This window comes from Stenella coeruleoalba, assembly GCF_951394435.1.
Source record: "Stenella coeruleoalba genome assembly, chromosome: 2".
Taxonomy (NCBI): domain Eukaryota; kingdom Metazoa; phylum Chordata; class Mammalia; order Artiodactyla; family Delphinidae; genus Stenella; species Stenella coeruleoalba.
Genome location: NC_137147.1, coordinates 116,920,866 through 116,938,148, shown reverse-complemented (window position 1 = coordinate 116,938,148; position 17,283 = coordinate 116,920,866). Strand labels below are relative to the sequence as shown.

The 17,283-nt window shown below is 41.0% G+C and overlaps 1 protein-coding gene across 7 annotated transcripts in view; it reads right to left on the bottom strand.

Annotated features, from left to right (window-relative positions):
- Positions 1 to 17,283, bottom strand: part of CHD2 (chromodomain helicase DNA binding protein 2) — a 124,466-nt gene that overhangs the window by 14,527 nt on the left and 92,656 nt on the right. For 5 of the 7 annotated variants that reach the window (XM_079910696.1, XM_079910695.1, XM_079910697.1 and 2 more), the window contains 7 exons: positions 16,183 to 16,305; positions 14,613 to 14,741; positions 13,568 to 13,708; positions 11,696 to 11,830; positions 7,825 to 8,003; positions 5,788 to 5,887; positions 2,923 to 3,136 (listed from right to left, as the gene is read on the bottom strand). In XM_079910696.1, the coding sequence (XP_079766822.1) occupies positions 2,923 to 3,136; positions 5,788 to 5,887; positions 7,825 to 8,003; positions 11,696 to 11,830; positions 13,568 to 13,708; positions 14,613 to 14,741; positions 16,183 to 16,305 (1,021 nt within the window). Of the gene's footprint in view, positions 1 to 2,922; positions 3,137 to 5,757; positions 8,004 to 11,695; positions 11,831 to 13,567; positions 13,709 to 14,612; positions 14,742 to 16,182; positions 16,306 to 17,283 lie in introns of those variants that run through there. The other 2 variants (XM_079910700.1, XM_079910701.1) reach the window with 2 other exon arrangements.

Below are 17,283 nucleotides of genomic sequence, written 5' to 3'. Positions count from 1 at the left end.
ACTGCAAACACACAGCCAGTTTTCCCTTAGAACATTTGCTGAATCTTCAGGGAGCAGGAGGCTAAAAAGCTAAGCTAGATATCTTGTGAAAAGCAGAGCCGTTCAGGGCTGTCTCACGGTGCCGAGGAAACCAAGATCCTAGTTTAAGACCTGCCAATGGGGTGGGGCAGAGAGTGCAGCAGGCCCTCCGTCCAGTACCCTGGATAGCCAAACCCCAGGAACAGGGGGACCAAACGAGAACTAGATTAAGATGACTGTCTCCCACCCTATGTGCCTGGGGAGGAAAGAATAAATCCTCTCTGGGGCAGAGTGACATCATCTGGGGCTTCTACAATTTTTAAAACACAGTGCCTACCATCTAATCAAAAATAACCAGACATGCTAAAAGATAGGGCTGTATGACTGAAAACCAAGGGGAAAAAAAAAAAAAGCATACAATACAAATGGTTCACAATAATTCAGATATTAGAAATAACAGTCAAGAATTTTTAAATACTTATAATTAATGTGTTCCAAAAAAGAGGAAAAGATGGAGAAAATCAATTTTCCTAGAAGTTTGAGAATTTTACTGGAAGATTAGAATGTACTTAAAAAAAAAAAAGGAAATCCTAACATTGAAGTTTAGAAAAAAATGTATACTTCATTTTGATTATGGAACACCTGACTCTGTAAAATTTTATACTATGCTTCTATATATACTATATTCTTTTAAGCTTTTGTTCTATATGTTTTTTTATTACTTTTATCTTTAAAAGTAATTCACGCTCATTGTAACCAGTGAAGTAACAGACAATGGAGAAATTATTAATTTCCTCCAATCCGTCCACATTTTTACCAGCCTAAGGTAACTGGTGTGTGTATGTTGTCACATCCTTCTCTATGCTTATACAAATATATTATTCAAATATATACAACAGAAAACAGCTTGGTGTTTTCTTGGTGGTTCCTCAAAAAGTTAAACATAGAATTATCACATGACCAAGCAATTCCACACTCCTAGGTATACATCTAAAAGAATTGAAAATAGGTACTCAAATAGTTGCATACAAATGTGCACAACAGTACGATTCACAATAGCCAAAAAGCAGAAACAACCCAAAGATCCGTCAACTAATGAAAAGACAAATTCTAGTCTAACCATACAATGGGATATTTTTCAGCCACAAGAAGGAATGAAATACTGATACATGCTACAACACGGATGGACCTTGAAAACCGGATGCCAAGTGAAAGCAGTCAGACACATATTGTACAATTCCATGTGATTCCTTTAATACAAAGAATCCAGAATACGTAAATCTATAGAGACACAAGACAGACTGGTGGTAGTCGGAAGCTGGGGAGAGGGGAGAATGAAAACTGTTTTTTCTTTGGGGTGAGCAAAGTGTTTTGGCACTTGATTTAGGTGGTGGTTGCACAACACTGTGAATGTACTAAATGCCGCTGAACTGTTCATTTAAAATGGTTACGTTTATTCACGTTATGTGATTTTCACTTCAATAAAGTTAAACACACACACAACAGAGATTCTGCTGTTGCTGTTGCTCTTTTTTCCCTCCAATTTTTTTTTTTTTACCTATAAAGCCAACTCATTTTTTTAACAACTGCTAATAATATAGAGTACAAATGTCCTATTATTCATCTAACCATTTTTCTATTAATGGGCAATTTATTTCCAGCTTTTTGCCATTATAAGGCTGTAACAGCATCCTCATACATGTATGTGTTTGCATTACTACAGGACAGACTTCCAGAAAAAGGGCCTACGTATTTAGACATTTCAGATTATTTTCTGGAAAGACTGTAGCAATTCACACTCTTAGCAGCTTGTGTGCATTTCACCCTTTAATTTTTGCAGATCTGAATGGGTAAGAAATTGGTTTAATTTATTGTTACTTTAATGTACATTTCCCTAGCAGCAATTGTTCATCTTGTCCTACTGGCCACTTGAATCTCCTCTTCCAAATGAATTCCCTATTCCTAACCTTTGTCCATTTTTCTATTTGGTTATCCTTCTGTTATCAATTCATAAGGAGTTTTTCAATATTAGCAGTTTTAATCATTTAACTGCCATATATAATGTAAATTGTTTCCCTGAGTCGTTCATTTGTCTTTTGCTTATTTATGTTGGTCATGTTCTTCTTAGATTTGAATTAACAGCCTTTTGGATCTTTGTCTCATGCTTCATCTCACTGAGAAAAAAGAGGACAATAAAGTGATGGAAGAGAATAAAAGCACAAAGGTCCAGCTACTGTCTTTGGGAAAAAAAAGTGATTCTTCTTTCGGCACCTTTTTTTTTTTTTTTAAACAACTGAGTTCTGTTTTGTTTTGTTTTTTGGTATATCTATTTATTTATTTTTATTTATTTATATTTGGCTGCGTCGGGTCTTAGTTGCGGTGCGTGGGCCCTTCGCTGAGTCGCACACTCTCTATAGTTGTGGCGTGTGGGTTTTCTCTCTCTAGTTGTGGCATGCGGGCTCCAGAGTGTGTGGGCTCTGCAGTTTGTGGCACGTAGGCTCTCTAGTTGAGGCGCCTGGGCTTAGCTGCTCCGCGGCATGTGGGATCTTAGTTCCCCGACCAGGGATCGAACCCACATCCCCTGTACTGGAAGGCGGATTCTTTACTACTGGACCACCAGGGAAGTCCCCTGGGCACCTGCTTTTAAAACTTCACTTAGGGCTTCCCTGGTGGTGCAGTGGTTGAGAGTCCGCCTGCCGATGCAGGGGACACGGGTTCGTGCCCCGGTTCGGGAAGATCCCACTTGCTGCGGAGCGGCTGGGCCCGTGGGCCGTGGCTGCTGAGCCTGTGCGTCCGGAGCCTGTGTGTCTGGAGCCTGTGCTCTGCAACGGGAGAGGCCACAGCAGTGAGAGGCCCGCGTACCACAAAAAAAAAAAAAAAAAAAAACTTCACTTAATGACTCACCTGCATTACTGAAGTGTCTCTTGTTGGGGTGACTATAGTTATCTCTTGGGTGTCCATGCATCTGTGGGCCATGAGAGGCAGGCAAATGAGGCTTCTGAGGGTGAGGGTTGTGCGGGGTGTGGGACTGAGACATCAGGGAATCCCGGCTTGAACCCGAGGCCTCTGGTCGAAATGGTTTTTTACCACCAATCGCATCATCTTTCTTCTTCTGCTCCTGTAGAGTAAAAGGAAACCAAAGACCCTCAGGATCCCAGGTGGAATTCCCAAGAACAGTATAAAGATCATCACCTTTAAATATTTCCCTCTTGACTTCTGACAAGTCCCTCTCGGCTTCCCTGCTGTTTACTACCTTCTTAGGAAAAATATGCTCATAAATTCCACTGAGCTCCCAGGGCAGGGAAAGCCTCACAGAGCTCCATCTGCTGCTCAACCTGCTAGGCCACTACAAAGAAGCCAATCTCCAGTGACCTGCAGCTGTCAGCAAAAGGGCCCAGGCCACTGGATATCACTGCACGGGGCGAGGAACAGGGGTCAGGCTGTCAGCACTCTTGGAAATTGCTCTCAGGCCATGTAAAACTGGGACCACCAACTTCTTCAGGCTAACTCGAACAAACAACCCCTGACTGGCCCAGTGGGAACTAGTTCCCATGCCAAAGTCATCAAGCTAAACATCTGAATGTTTAAGTAACACCATACCTTTACCACACAAGTGAAATATTTGACATAAAAACATCAGAAAATATAACAAGGAAAAAATAAGAACTGTGAAGTGACCTAAAATTTTACCACCAAGGGAATTACTGTTAATAATTTGGTCTATGTCTTTCTGAGCCATTTTGCGTGTTTATACATAATACAGTAGACCCCCCTAATCCATGGGAGATACACTTCAAGACCTCCAGTGGACGCCTGAAACTGCAGATAGTACTGAACCCTATATGTACTATGTTTTTTCCAATACATACATGCCTATGAGAGTTTAATTTATGAATCAGGCACAATAAGAGAATATCCGAATTGCCAGCATCACTACTCTTGTGCTTTGGGGCTACTATTTAGTAAAATAAGGATTACCTGAACTCAAGCACTGCAATACCACAACAGTCGATCTGAGAGCCAAGAGAGCTACCGAGTTACTAATGGGCAGGTAGCATATAGTGTGGATATGCTGGACAAAGGGATGATTCACGTCCCACGTGGGAGAGGGCAGGACGGCACGAGATTTCATCACGCTACTCAGACCAGTGCGCAATTTAAAATTTATGAATTGCTTATTTCTGGAATTTTCCATTTAATATTTTCAGACCATGACTGCAGGTAACTGAAACTGTGGAAAGCAAACCACAGTGGGGGGAACTGCTGTGTGTGTGCGCATGCGTGCGTGCGTGTGTGCGTATTTTTTTAAACAAAAATATTATTTGATATTCTTTTTTTACTTAATGTATTGTAAAAATCTTATGTGAATACTTACTTCCACAATATTATATTTATGGTTGAAAATTCCCTGATATGGATATATCGAGTCATTTCCATATAATCATGTTTAAACCCTTAATTATCTCCTTCGACTAAATTCTTAGAAGGAGAATTACATGTTTTAGTCTTTTGGTAAATCTTACTGAACTGTCCTCCAGAAAGGTTGTGAATGTATACTATAACCCCAACTAGTGGGACCACTACTTTGATTATTCACCTTATCCTAACTTCTGATACCTAGACTAATGAAGCCCTTTACCCTTTACATCATTTGCCCAACTTCACTCATCCTAACTTTCACTCTTTCCTAGAGGGCCTTTCCCCAACCATTTCATTCCCTCCTGGGGCTTTTCCTGACTATTCTTTCAGAGACTTTTTACAATGTTTAAAATTCACAGTAACATTCAGCAGTATTACTATATTATTCCTGTATATTACTGTTCTACCATATTCTTCCATGTAAAATTAAATTATAAACCACTTGAGGGTGCTCCTCCACAGCTCAGCACAGTGCTGGGCACAGGATATGCTCATGCAACGAATACTTCTGAGCACCTGCCCTGCGCCTGGCACCATTCCAGGTGCTGAGGATACAGGAGGGGATGAGAGACATAAGACCTCAGCCTTGACATGGTAGTGAAGGAGGTATTAAATGTTCCTAGACTGGCGCTACATGGCTAATTGGGGTAGGGCCCACGTGACAAGTCACCAGATCTGCAAATGGACATGCCTGAACAAGGAACGCTGCCCCTGCAGCATTGGCCAAATCACTTCATGCCCATGCCCCTCCACCAAAGAATGGGAGGCAGCTTCTGGGCACCTTCTCATGTTTGCTCCTTTACATGAGCGGTTGGGACCCTACGTACAAAAGCTGGAAGGACACCAAGTACATGTGGCCCAGAAAAGAACAGAAAAATTATGTGCTGCCCATAACTGTTATCTTTCAGGAGCCACATTTATAAGCTACCATAAGACATGTGCATATGGAAGAAAAGCCCTGGTGAATAAATGATTCCAGGATGTAAGAACACAGAGGAACAACTCCTTGTCAGAATTTCCACACTGTGTGGTTCCAATACATTGGCTATTTTACCCATCGGGTCTTAAGTGTTAGTTTGACTACTCGTGGAACATGTGGAGAAACTGCACAGCTAACACAGTGGAAGAGCCCACCATCCAAGACAGGCTGGGCTGTGGTGGGCTCCTGCACCCCCTCTTGGACCTAGACCTCCATCTGCAAAGTAAGGGCAGAGAACCCATGCCCTTTCTAGCACCAACAACCTATGAGTCTATGATCATCTCCTCAGGAAAAAAACAGTAATTAAGGAATTTTTCTGTGGAAATGGTTTTTATCTGTTTGTATGAATTAGGATGAAGTTTGTATTTTACCTCTTCTTCTTGAGACCTTTTCTTGTGAGCCATCTTGTATAACTTATGCAATTTTCGAGCATCAAATTCTGTAAACTTGGAAACAAAAATCCATAGGTTCCTTAAAAAAAAAAAATTTGTTCTGGTGAATTACAGGATTTTAAAAATAACTATTCTCTTTATAGATGGCAAGTTATTGAATTTTGCTGTGGAATCCTCTCCAAGTATAGAAAATAAGTTACAGAAATAATCTTTCAGGTCTTGGCAACAGTAATAAACACACCTTTAAATGCTACTGTCAATAGAATTTGACCTAGGGGTCTGGAGACGAGGGTCTGTCTCACAGCTAAAACCCCTCTAATTTATTTCACTGGCACCTAGGACTCCGGACCTAACGTCTTCCTCCACCTTCTGCACTCCCTGGACTCTGCCAGGCAATGTCATCACCGCCATATCCCAGGTGGGGATCTATGTACAGTTGGGCACCTCTGCATTGCTGCCCCTTCTTTCCTCCCGGTCGTCACCACCAAGGCCTGTCATTTCTACCTTAAAACTTCAAGGGATTCTTCTCCTCCAATTCCATTGCACTCACTCTAGCATGCCATTACTGTCAACAGGGGAGTGACTGGTAAAACGGGTGTGTAGGACAAGGAGTCACAGGTAACCTCCGTGAGCTGGAATGGAAGGCTCACATCCTCCCACACTTCCTGGAGAGCAGTCACACCACACCGTGCCATGCCACTCAGAGGATGCTGCCCTGGCTCCGGACAAGTAAACCTGCTGCACAGTGTGGAAAACCACTGCCTGCCTTTCTAAAGCCTTCTGTAATAGGGCTTCAGTCATCTTAACGAACTGCCTTTAAACCCTAAGACCCTCCCAGGCCCTTCACTGTCCCACTTTCAAGGCTTTGCTGAAGCCTGAGACCTCTCCTCATCTAAGCAGGTCCACTCTGCTCTTCCATGCCGGCTCGAGTGTACCTGCCCAGCCCTCAGAAGACTTCCCTCCCTCACTACTCCTCTGCATGTGCTTATTCCTTCTTGGAATTCCTACTATACTTGATCTTCCAATCACCACTTCATCGTGGACAGTTCCTCACAAGTGGGCAAGGAACTGCTTATGAACCACACAGCAGTCCAGGGCCACAGTATCCAGCCCAGCTTCGTGGATCTATACGTTAGGATGCATTTTCGTTACAGAAAGCCAGATGGCTAGATACAGGGATCTGGTTTGGGAACAGTGTAAAAGGAAAGTCAAGCCACATTTCAAAACTTAGATCTTCTTTTTTTAACGGGTGTGAAGCATGCTATGGATAGCATCATGACAGAAGGTTTTCTTAAATCTCTTTTTCACTCAAAAGCCAATCCACTGATATTAGGTATATTATACAAAGATACTTCATTAACCATGAATTATCAATATATGAGTTCAACGTAACTGTGGAGTATGGAAAGAGACTTAATGTTACAATTGTCTTTGAGAAATTCCAGTCATGTTTTCTTAAAACATCAAAAGTGAGTATATAAATGAATATATGTAAGTCATAATGCCTTACAAACTGAAGTTCTGGATAAACTGCCTTAATCCAAATAACTACTAGAGCTCTTCAATTATTAAAGAGAAGAGAACTCATAGCTCTGGTGGTTTTAGCCTTTGCTTCCTCTCATGAGGTTAGCAGAGAACTAACCAATTAGTTATTATATTATCTCTGAATATTAACCTGAGATGGGTAAAGTAGTGAAATTACAGATGGTTTCTATCCCTTCCAGGTCTAAAGACTGAGTCTTTATTCTGAGGACAGGCCAGCAAATCCAGTATCACGGTATTTCTCTCATAAAATAATGACATCATCCTACCCATTCAAAAGACTGGTCTCAGAGGAATGGCCTATTTCAGGAAAAGAAAACTGAAGCCTGCAGGTATGCTGCTAATAGACTGCTTTTGCTGGGAAAAAAAATACTTCATTAGGTGGCTGTGTCATGTTGCATAAAACAAAACAGAACCCCAACACATACTTTGTCATCAAATCAAACCAGGCAATTCGAGGCTGTGGCTGCTTACCTCCTCCACAGTTTGATGTGCTCCTGGTCTGAGTAAGCTTTAAGGCACTCGGCTATCCGGTCCCCGATTTTCAGCAGGCAGTTCCGGGTGTGCTCCAGCTGTTCCTGTACACTGAGCCCCTTGTCAGGTTTATCCAACTGTTTCAGTGCCTTTTTCACAGGCCTCATCCTCTCCTTACACTGGAACAGACCAAGAGTAGAGACATAAAACATCTGCAGCAAAGACAGCTTCAGCTGTGCTTACTGGGCCCTAAATTCCCAGAGAACACACAGCGCCCCCCAGGCCACATAATCACTAGAGGAGAAGCAGGTAATGGCAGAGGAACAAGTATAAATGTTAGAGTCGGAAAAACCTGAGGTTCAAGTCCCAGCTCCATCGCTCAGAGCGATGACTTTTACAGCTTACTTGGCCTCTCAAAACGCTGCTCTGTTTCCTCATCTGCAAGAGGGGCATGATAATCTCCCAAGGCCATTATGAAGATAAATGAGAAGCAAAATTATAGACCCAACCTGAAAACCTCCCATCACAAACTATCTAAAACTACAGGATAAAATATTTACAAGTCCTTTAGACTTGTAAGAAACTGAGGGAAAGGTTTCCAGACAAAGATAGTAGACTGAACACAAGAATCTTTTTCTCCCCCTCCCCATCCACTAAAACAACAGTAAAGAAATCGCCATAAGAAGAGATAAGCCCACAAAGACATGGAAAATGAGAGGAAGCAACAGCAACAAAATATTGGCAGCAAGCGAAATGACTCAATAGACCTGAGACAATGAAATCCTAACCCAGCAGTGGAAAGAGCTGAGAACCAACCTGATTTATACTGCAATTCCTGCAGAGGCTAGCTAAGCATCTCTGGAAGTAGGGATGAGGGCTAAAAATAAGGATTTTGTTTTGTTTTGTTTTATTTTTTTAAGACTGCCTAAGAGGAACAGATTTATAATAGACGCCCAGACTTCCAACTCTGCCCGACAAAAGATATGGAGGTTTATTCTTTGGAGAGGATAAAAGAAAAGTCTCTGAACTGGGCTACACAGGCATAGTTGAGAGGCAAGGCTACTACACTGAGAATAGCACTGTATGAATATATGCATATTAGATAAGCCACCGCCCAGTCTTTTTATTTATTTATTTTTTGCCTCTCAGATTCTAGAACGAAGAAAGCCAGGCCTTAACCCTCCAGTCAGGAGACTGGAGGATTCTCGTCCCCAAAATCTGACCACCCAAGAGGAAGAACCAAATGATGCTGACTCCCCACTGGAAGTTTTCCAAGGAAGCAGCCCAGCCAGATCACCCTACAGAGAACACTCTCAAAGTCGATCAAGCCCAACCCACATGTTCAGAGCTTCCAATCAGATGTTTAGTCCCTACTCTTAGATACGAGCAGACAACCAAGGATTACCAAGCCATTTGAAAAATATCTAACATGAGCAACGGAAAACAAATCTAAGAGAAATATAAAAACATTCAGAGAACCATATGGGGAAAAAAGATCTTGGAAATTACACATGACAAGAGAAATGAAAACCTCAAAAGAAATAATGGCAGATAAAGCTGAGGAGATCTCCAAGAAAGTAGAGTTAGAAAAGAAGAAATGCAAGAAAGTTTAAGATAATATTAGGGACCACTCCCAAAGTTCAACATCCAAAAAGTAGGATAAAATTAAGGACTGAGGAGGAAATTATCACAAAATAATTTAAGAAACTTTCTCTGACCTGTAGGGCATGGTTGTCAGCCACTAAGTATCTAATATAAGGAACTATTAAGGCACATGTCCATGTAACTTCAGAAGAGTGAAAATCTGACAAACTTCCATCACTTTGTGATAATTTCCATAGCTATATACTTACGATTTATTTTTCAGTATTGTACTTAAATTTTTTAAAAGTACACAAAATAAACTGGAAGATACATGACTGTAACAGATAAAAGATTAGTATTGCGAATGGATACAGGATTCCTATAGAAAAGGTAAGAAGAGAAAAATTACCTGGAACAGGCAAAGGATGTGAAAAGGCAATTCACCAGAAACATGAATGCCCAATAAATATGAAAGTAAATGTTCAACAACACCACTGGTCAATAGATCATACCTCTTAGATTGGCAAAAATTAAGAAGGTAGAAATTACCAAGTGTTTCCGAGACTGGGAAGCAGTTGGAACTCACATTCGTTGCTGGAAAGAGCGCAAATCTCTACAATCACTTTGAAGACTAATTCCACAACATCTAAAAGCAGTAGATGTGCAGACCCAAAGAAACACCCAGCTTTTCTGCTCAAGCTACACACGAGCGAAGCTCTTACACATGTGTATAAGAAAATATTTACAATTTCACTGCAGCCAATTTGTAGTAGTAAACATTTGGAAAACCCCAATGTCCATCAATAGGAGAAAGAATGAATCGTGGAAGTCATAAAACAGAATAATATGAAACACTGAAATCAGAGACATAATTATCAACATGGATAAATCTCAAAAGTGTACATGCTGAGGGAGGAAACTCAAGTTACAGGATACACACAGTGTGGCATTTACTGATAGGTTCAAATTTTTGCTCTACATCTTGGACAAGTTACTTAACTCTCCTCACCTTACTTTTTAAGGGGTAAAATAGAGATAATTACCTACCTCATAGGTTGTTGTGGAGAAAAAACACAAAAAGCACACTAATAATGCCTGGCTGTTTATATGAGCTATTACTTACTGTCTTTAGAGACATTAAGTAGTAAAACTCTAGAACCACGCATGAGAATTACGATTTGATCTACAATGAAATTAGAATTGTGGTCACTTCTAGGGAGGTAACAAACCATGACCAGAACAAACCATAGCCTGAGCCTTAAAAAATTCAGACCTGACAAAACTTGATGGTACCTCTATCAATGCCTATTACATTCCTGAAATTTTTCTGTATTTTTAGAAGATATCATAATATAAAAACAAGAGTAAATGAGCCAGTATGTAAATGCAATTTCTTTTTTTTTTAATTCAAGTATAGTTGATTTACAATGTTGTATAAGAGCAATTTTTTAAATAGTATGCTACCACAGAAGCGTTAGTTATGATTTTCTCTTTTAAACACTGGGCTAAGGAAGATGCAGGAAACAGATCAGAGAGCTGGTTGTGTAATGAATTTATTCATTTACTCATTTATTGAGCTACTTCTAGCATCTACACATACTTTATATAAGACACAGTACTTGCCCTCAGAGAGCTTACAGGAAGAAGAGTAAAGAGATTTAAGAAAAATGAGATAAGTGCGAAGAGAAAAAAATATACACGTATGCATACAGGTTTCTGGGAACACGGGAATAAAAGGGTGAAAAGAGAGAAGACTGCCTTACAGGATGAGGTCAAAATTCTATGCTTTGCTTCCCCAGAGCAGGAATATTTTGAGATTTGGAAGATCACTTTCTCTCTGAAACTAAATTAACTATTCAAGTGAACAGTGATGTGTGGAAGTTTGGGGAAAGGAAAAGACCTCAAGAGAGGAGGGGAAGGGAAGCGAGTGCAACACAACGAAATATACACATGCAGCTCCAGTTAAGGGCCTAAGTGCCTGAGGACGCACTGGCCTGTTTCCACCCCATACAAGGCTTGGTCCATGACTCCTCCCCTCACCTGCCCTGTCTCCTATGAGGAGATGAACCACATCCTAGGCCACGTCTTGGCTCCTAGCCCCACAACACGGGAACACATAAGACAGGCCCTGCTCGCCACCGCTCCAGCTCACGCAGCCAGGACCCCAGCCTCGTCTCAGGTCATGCTGCTTAGACCGATTGAGGCTGTGTGGCGGGAACTATGAAAGGCAAAGCCGCAGCAAGCACTGTGGCTGCAGACCCCAGAATTCCTCAACTTCAGGACTTACTATGCTGAATGTCTCCTGGTCCAGATCATCATCCTCATCCTCTCCAATGGGGACAGGTTCGCTTCCTGCTGTAATATGGACAGGACCCTGAGATCGCTTTGATTTACTTGAAGATTTGGCATCACCACCTTTAGGCTTTTAAAAAAGAGTTACAAGGAATCATTGTCATTTGTGTACTCCTGTCTTGCAATTTGGACTTCTCAGCTATGTCACATCACTACGAGTGGGTACACAGGATGGCCTCAGTTTTGAGACATCATGAAGCCAAACCTATTTGATTAACAGTTTAATCATATGTCATTCCCACTTCTGTCTCTAAACAGAGCCAATTATAATTTTAGCTTCACCAATGCTATTCTGGCTTCTATTCCCTAATCCATAAAATGCATAAGAATGTCATCAAGAGGTTAAGATTGTGAATTGGCAGAGCCCTCACAGAGTAGTTTGTAGCAACTTCAAAATGAAAGTACACTTTGATCTTGGAAACTGTATTAACTAAAATATTTCAAGTGACTGAAATTTACATAAATCCACATGGGTAAAGTTCATTTATCCATGAAAGGGTGCAGAAGGATGGAGACAGAGATACATATAAAAAATTTTATGTATGAACATTTAAAAACATAAAACAATACTACGCTTTGATTACGATTATGCGATTATGTAATATGTAGTAAAAGTATAAAAACATGGGCAGGAAGGTTTCACACGAACTTCAGGGCAGTGTTACGGAGGAGAGAAGAGGGAGGAGAGCAATGAAATTGGGAGAAGAAACAGAGGGGAGTCCCAGTAATGAGTGCATGGATACCAAATACAGTAGCCCAAAAAAAACCCACTTGAAGTAAACATGAAAAATGTTAACAACAGCTGCAGTATCTGGGTAGTGGACACATGGATGCTGGCTAAATCATTCTTTGTGCTTTTATTTTTTAAATATTTCACCTTAAAAGAAGAATACCTTTCTGCAGAAGCACAGATGCAAAGAAAGGTATCTGTTACAATACAGTTTATAACATTAGAAATTTGAAAGCAATTTCAATATGGGAAACTTAAAATTGTTTCCAAAATATTATAATCAAACAAAATCTTCCTTATCTATTAAAAATGATTTTAACTTTTATTTATTCACTTGGAAAGCTGTTTGTGATATATTGCTAAGTGGGGAGAAAAGGTTATCCGAACAGTCTGGTCTGATTTTTATTTTATATTTGTTCTTATACGCATAATAAAAAAGTTCCAAAGGTGCTCATCAAGAAATCTCTTAGAGTTATGACTGGATGGTGGAATTAAGGCAGTTATTTGTTTGTATGTTTTAACAATGATTAAAGATTAATTGCAGAATAATTTCATCAGAAGTCAGCAAGATGCAACACTGTACCAGAATTCTGTGGTTTGGAATGAACTTCATAAAACCCCAACATGAAGATTATATAATAATAGTAGGGCTTTCATCTATTTCTACTCCAGAAGCTTAACTCTTGATAGTATTTGATAGTATTTCACATATTCAGATTCATCTGTGGACTGTGCTTTTCTGAGAACATGAGTTCATGTATGAGTCTGAGAGCATGTATCAAGTAGTCTGAGAACATGTATCAAGTAGTTACCTGTCCTGTCTCATTCCAACACCCCCTCTGAAGTGTGTAATAAAAGAGCAAATAAAGGCTTCTATATTAAAGAACACAACTCACACACTCCCCTCTCTCTGCAGGAAGAGATGCAGGCATCCCCCTGACAGCCCCATCCTTCCTTCTGGGATATACTCATAAAACGACAATTATTTCAGGGCCCTCAAACCCCATTCTACTTCTAAATCCTAGAAGGGAATTTCAAAGGCTGCAGGCATCTCAGTAAGCAGAATGACATCGATACCTTCTCTTTCTTATCTTTTGATTTCTTCCTTTCCTTGTCCCCTTCCTTGTCTTTCCTAGAACTCATTTGTTTCTCCTTGTTCTCCTTGTTCTCTTTCTTCTTCTGTTTCTTTTTCATTGGACTTTTTTCTAAGCCATCATCCTAGAAAACAAACAAGGTTATGAGCTTTTGCCACAAACTTTACATTTCCTCATTTACTTTCTAGAAAAAAAAGCACTGCTCCCAATGGTTCATCACTGTGTCCACAGAAGCATGTTCTCAAGCATACAGCCTTAAAGCTATCTCCTTAAAGTGAAGCCTGTAGAGGCAGATGCTCTTCACTTACATCTTCTCTTTATTTCTCATAGCAACCCTTCAACACAGGCATTATCATTCCCATTTCACAGATGGAAAAAACTGAGGAACAAAGAGATTATATACCTGCCAGGTAGTAATTGGTAAGGTTGCTAGTATTTGAATTCATGCATGCTTGACTCAAATCCATGCTAGTTCACATACCCACTGCTGATCTTCCTGGAAATAACCTCAAAGGGCAATTACACTTGAAGAGTAACAAAATAAAATCCCATAAAGTTTTCAGTCACGGAAACAACAGACTGAATGCTAGCAAGTTACTTTTCCTTTTGCTTAGACCAGAGGTTACAAGTTGACAGGCCTTGGGCCAAACCTGATCCACAGATGAGTTTTGTTTGGCCCAACAATGAACTGCATAACAGCTGCCCCTATATATTAGGCATGAGCTCCCTGGTTAACCACAGTCTCCACCACTCCCTATCGCTCCCAGCAATGAGGCTGAGTGTCAATTGCCATTTATCACTGAAATGTGCATGGTTCCCTTCATTTCCTTCCATTATGAATTTTCAATTGCTGATTTTAAATGAACAACTATATTCCTCTCTCACAGGTTAAGCAAAGACATAACATAGTTTCTATTTTTATTTTATCTACTCTGGAATGTAAACCAAACACATTTCAGATAATTTTATACCAGTTGGCACAATAAATGTAACTTAAAAATAATCTCAACTGAAATTCAGCCTCATACCTTTACTTCTCCCTCTTCTGATGGATTATCTGAGTGTCTAGGAGACGAAAACTCAATTCCATGCTCATCTTTCAGCCTCGGTGCTTTGTTTTCCTTCTTTACTCGAGGCTTCCGCTTCTTTAATTTGGCCTGGAAAGGGTAAGAAAATGATGATAAATCAAGTCCCTCAAAAGCATGACCAAATAACATCATGATTCTTTGGAACAGCAGCAGCCATATAATTCAAACAAGGAAACTCAAGAGAAAATTCAAAGGAGTGCAACCAATTTTACCTGAAGTAGAAAAAAAGAAACTATATAAATCTCCTATGCCACACAAAAACATCCATATCCTTGAACCTACTGATTCCATTTTTTGGAATTCAATCTAAAGATAAAATTCAAAAGAAGAAAAAAAACCCTTATGTACAAAGATATAAATAAAGATAATATATAAAATAAGAGTAACATTAAAAAAACTAGAAGCATGTTATATCTAAAAATAATGAAAAGGTGTTCATCTACTCAAACCGATACAGTAATTTAAGCAAGTAAAAACATGATGCAGGGGCTTCCCTGGTGGCGCAGCGGTTGGGAGTCCACCTGCCGATGCAGGGGGCACGGATTCGTGCCCCGGTCCGGGAGGATCCCACGTGCCGCGGAGCGCCTGGGCCCGTGAGCCGTGGCCGCTGGGGCTGTGCGTCCGGAGCCTGGGCTCCGCGAGGGGAGAGGCCACAGCAGTGAGAGGCCCACATACCGCAAAAAAAAAATAAAAAAAACATGATGCAATCTATCTCCCCAGAGCCTAACTTACAGAATATCCTCAACATACTATGTGAAGAATGACATTAATTATGACACTACTACGCAAAAACGGACAAGGTACGGGATTGGATTTTTTTCTAAAATTTGCTTTCTTTATAATATAGGGAAATTAATACAAATGGCATAGCTCTAAGAGCACTTAAGGAACATGCACACACAAAGGCTGCTACTACTGGCTGTAACTTATAGTATCTCCTAACTGTGATTCTCATCTTTTTAAGCCTGAATTGAAATGAAAAGTTGGGGAAATAAAAGCTAAAGCTCAGATGAGTCCATTAGTAACTCGGTTGAAATTTTTCACTGAGCAAGTAAGGCAAGTGTAACTGAAGTCCAGTTTCTGAATTAACTGTGTATCCTAATTACCCATTTTATCCCTGGGACCCATGATTACAAGCAGCCGAGTATTAGCTGTAACAACAGGCAAACCCAGTGATATTCACGCAGTACTGAGAACTATACTCCAAAATTGAGGAAGGAGCATAAAGATACAGCAACAGTATGTCTAGACCAGTGGCACTGGGAGAAATGAGGACTATTTTGAGGCAATATTTGAGGAGAATGCCAAGATGTTTAGGTCAATTACTAAATGAACATTACTATCATCACTCAACCAAACCATCATTACTGGAACCTCAATACCAACACCTGACAAGGAGAGGGTTAGCATTCTGTGGAGATGCCTGGAGAGGGCATCTCTTCCCCTACCTAACCCTGCAGGGCTGGAGCCTCAGACCCCTGGACGGTGCCCGGCTGGCAGCTGCACTCACCTCTTCCCCGCCCGTCACGGCCCCTTCCTTCTCCAGACTCTTCCTGAGCAGCTTCAGCAAGTAGTCCGCTCGGGTCTGCAGCTGCTTTCCCTGGGGCTTCTTATCTGTCTCCACTGGCAGGATCTTCAACAGGAAAGGAAGAGAAGTACCCGCCACGGCCCACGGCCCGGTTAGTGGATCAGGATAAACAGAGATGACAAACAACTGAGCAGTCCTTTCCCTCCCCACCACCCAAAATACAGATAAAGCCTCAGATCCTATCTCATGTCCATGGCTCCCAGTCACTGAAAATCCCTTATGAGCCGTTCTCGTTTTACAAAATGGGATGGAGAAATCCAGCTCTCCCACTGGCTCCTACCTGTGCTGTTAACAGGGTAGAACAACTCAGGTAGGAGGGGCTTGTTGGCTTCATCTGCTAGAGCATCCCAGCCGTCGTGGATTTCCTCCTTCCAGGAGCAGGGAATCCCTGGAGCTAGGTTAAAGCTTCGTTTTAGATTGAAAATGCTTCTTAGAGCATTGCTGGAAAGCACTGAGCTATGCCAGGACACAGCTGGACCTCTCAGGCCAGACTGGATTTGGTCTCAGTGCTTATGGCAGGGTGCTGTCACCCTCTGAGAACATTGCACCTGGGATGAGCATTGTTTGACGTGCCAGGAAAAGCCCTGCCAGGAGCACAACATGGAGCGCATCCTACTAAAATTTGAGCCAGCTTTCCCTGCTTACAGCTCTGAGCACGGCCTTACTATACTTGGTAGCCTGATGTGCAACGGATAGGGTGGGAGGCTCGATTTTGTGGGAGAAGTACAGCCACAGTTTAATTCCATTACAAAAAATACCAAGGTATGGCTCATTCTTTCTTCATGTGTAGAACTGAAATATGGCTGTTTCAAATATCGTTAAAGAAAGTGCCAACAACTAAGGCCGAGAAATGCTCTTATTATTAATAATCTTACCCTGGTATTTGTTGCAATGAGATTTGACCTACAAGAAAAATCAGAATTTGAAGGCTTCTCCTGTAATTTCCCAAAAATTTCACCTGGCTATAACTGTCATCTCTGAAATAGTGCCACAGTCCACTAAAGATGGTAATGTTTCCAGGGA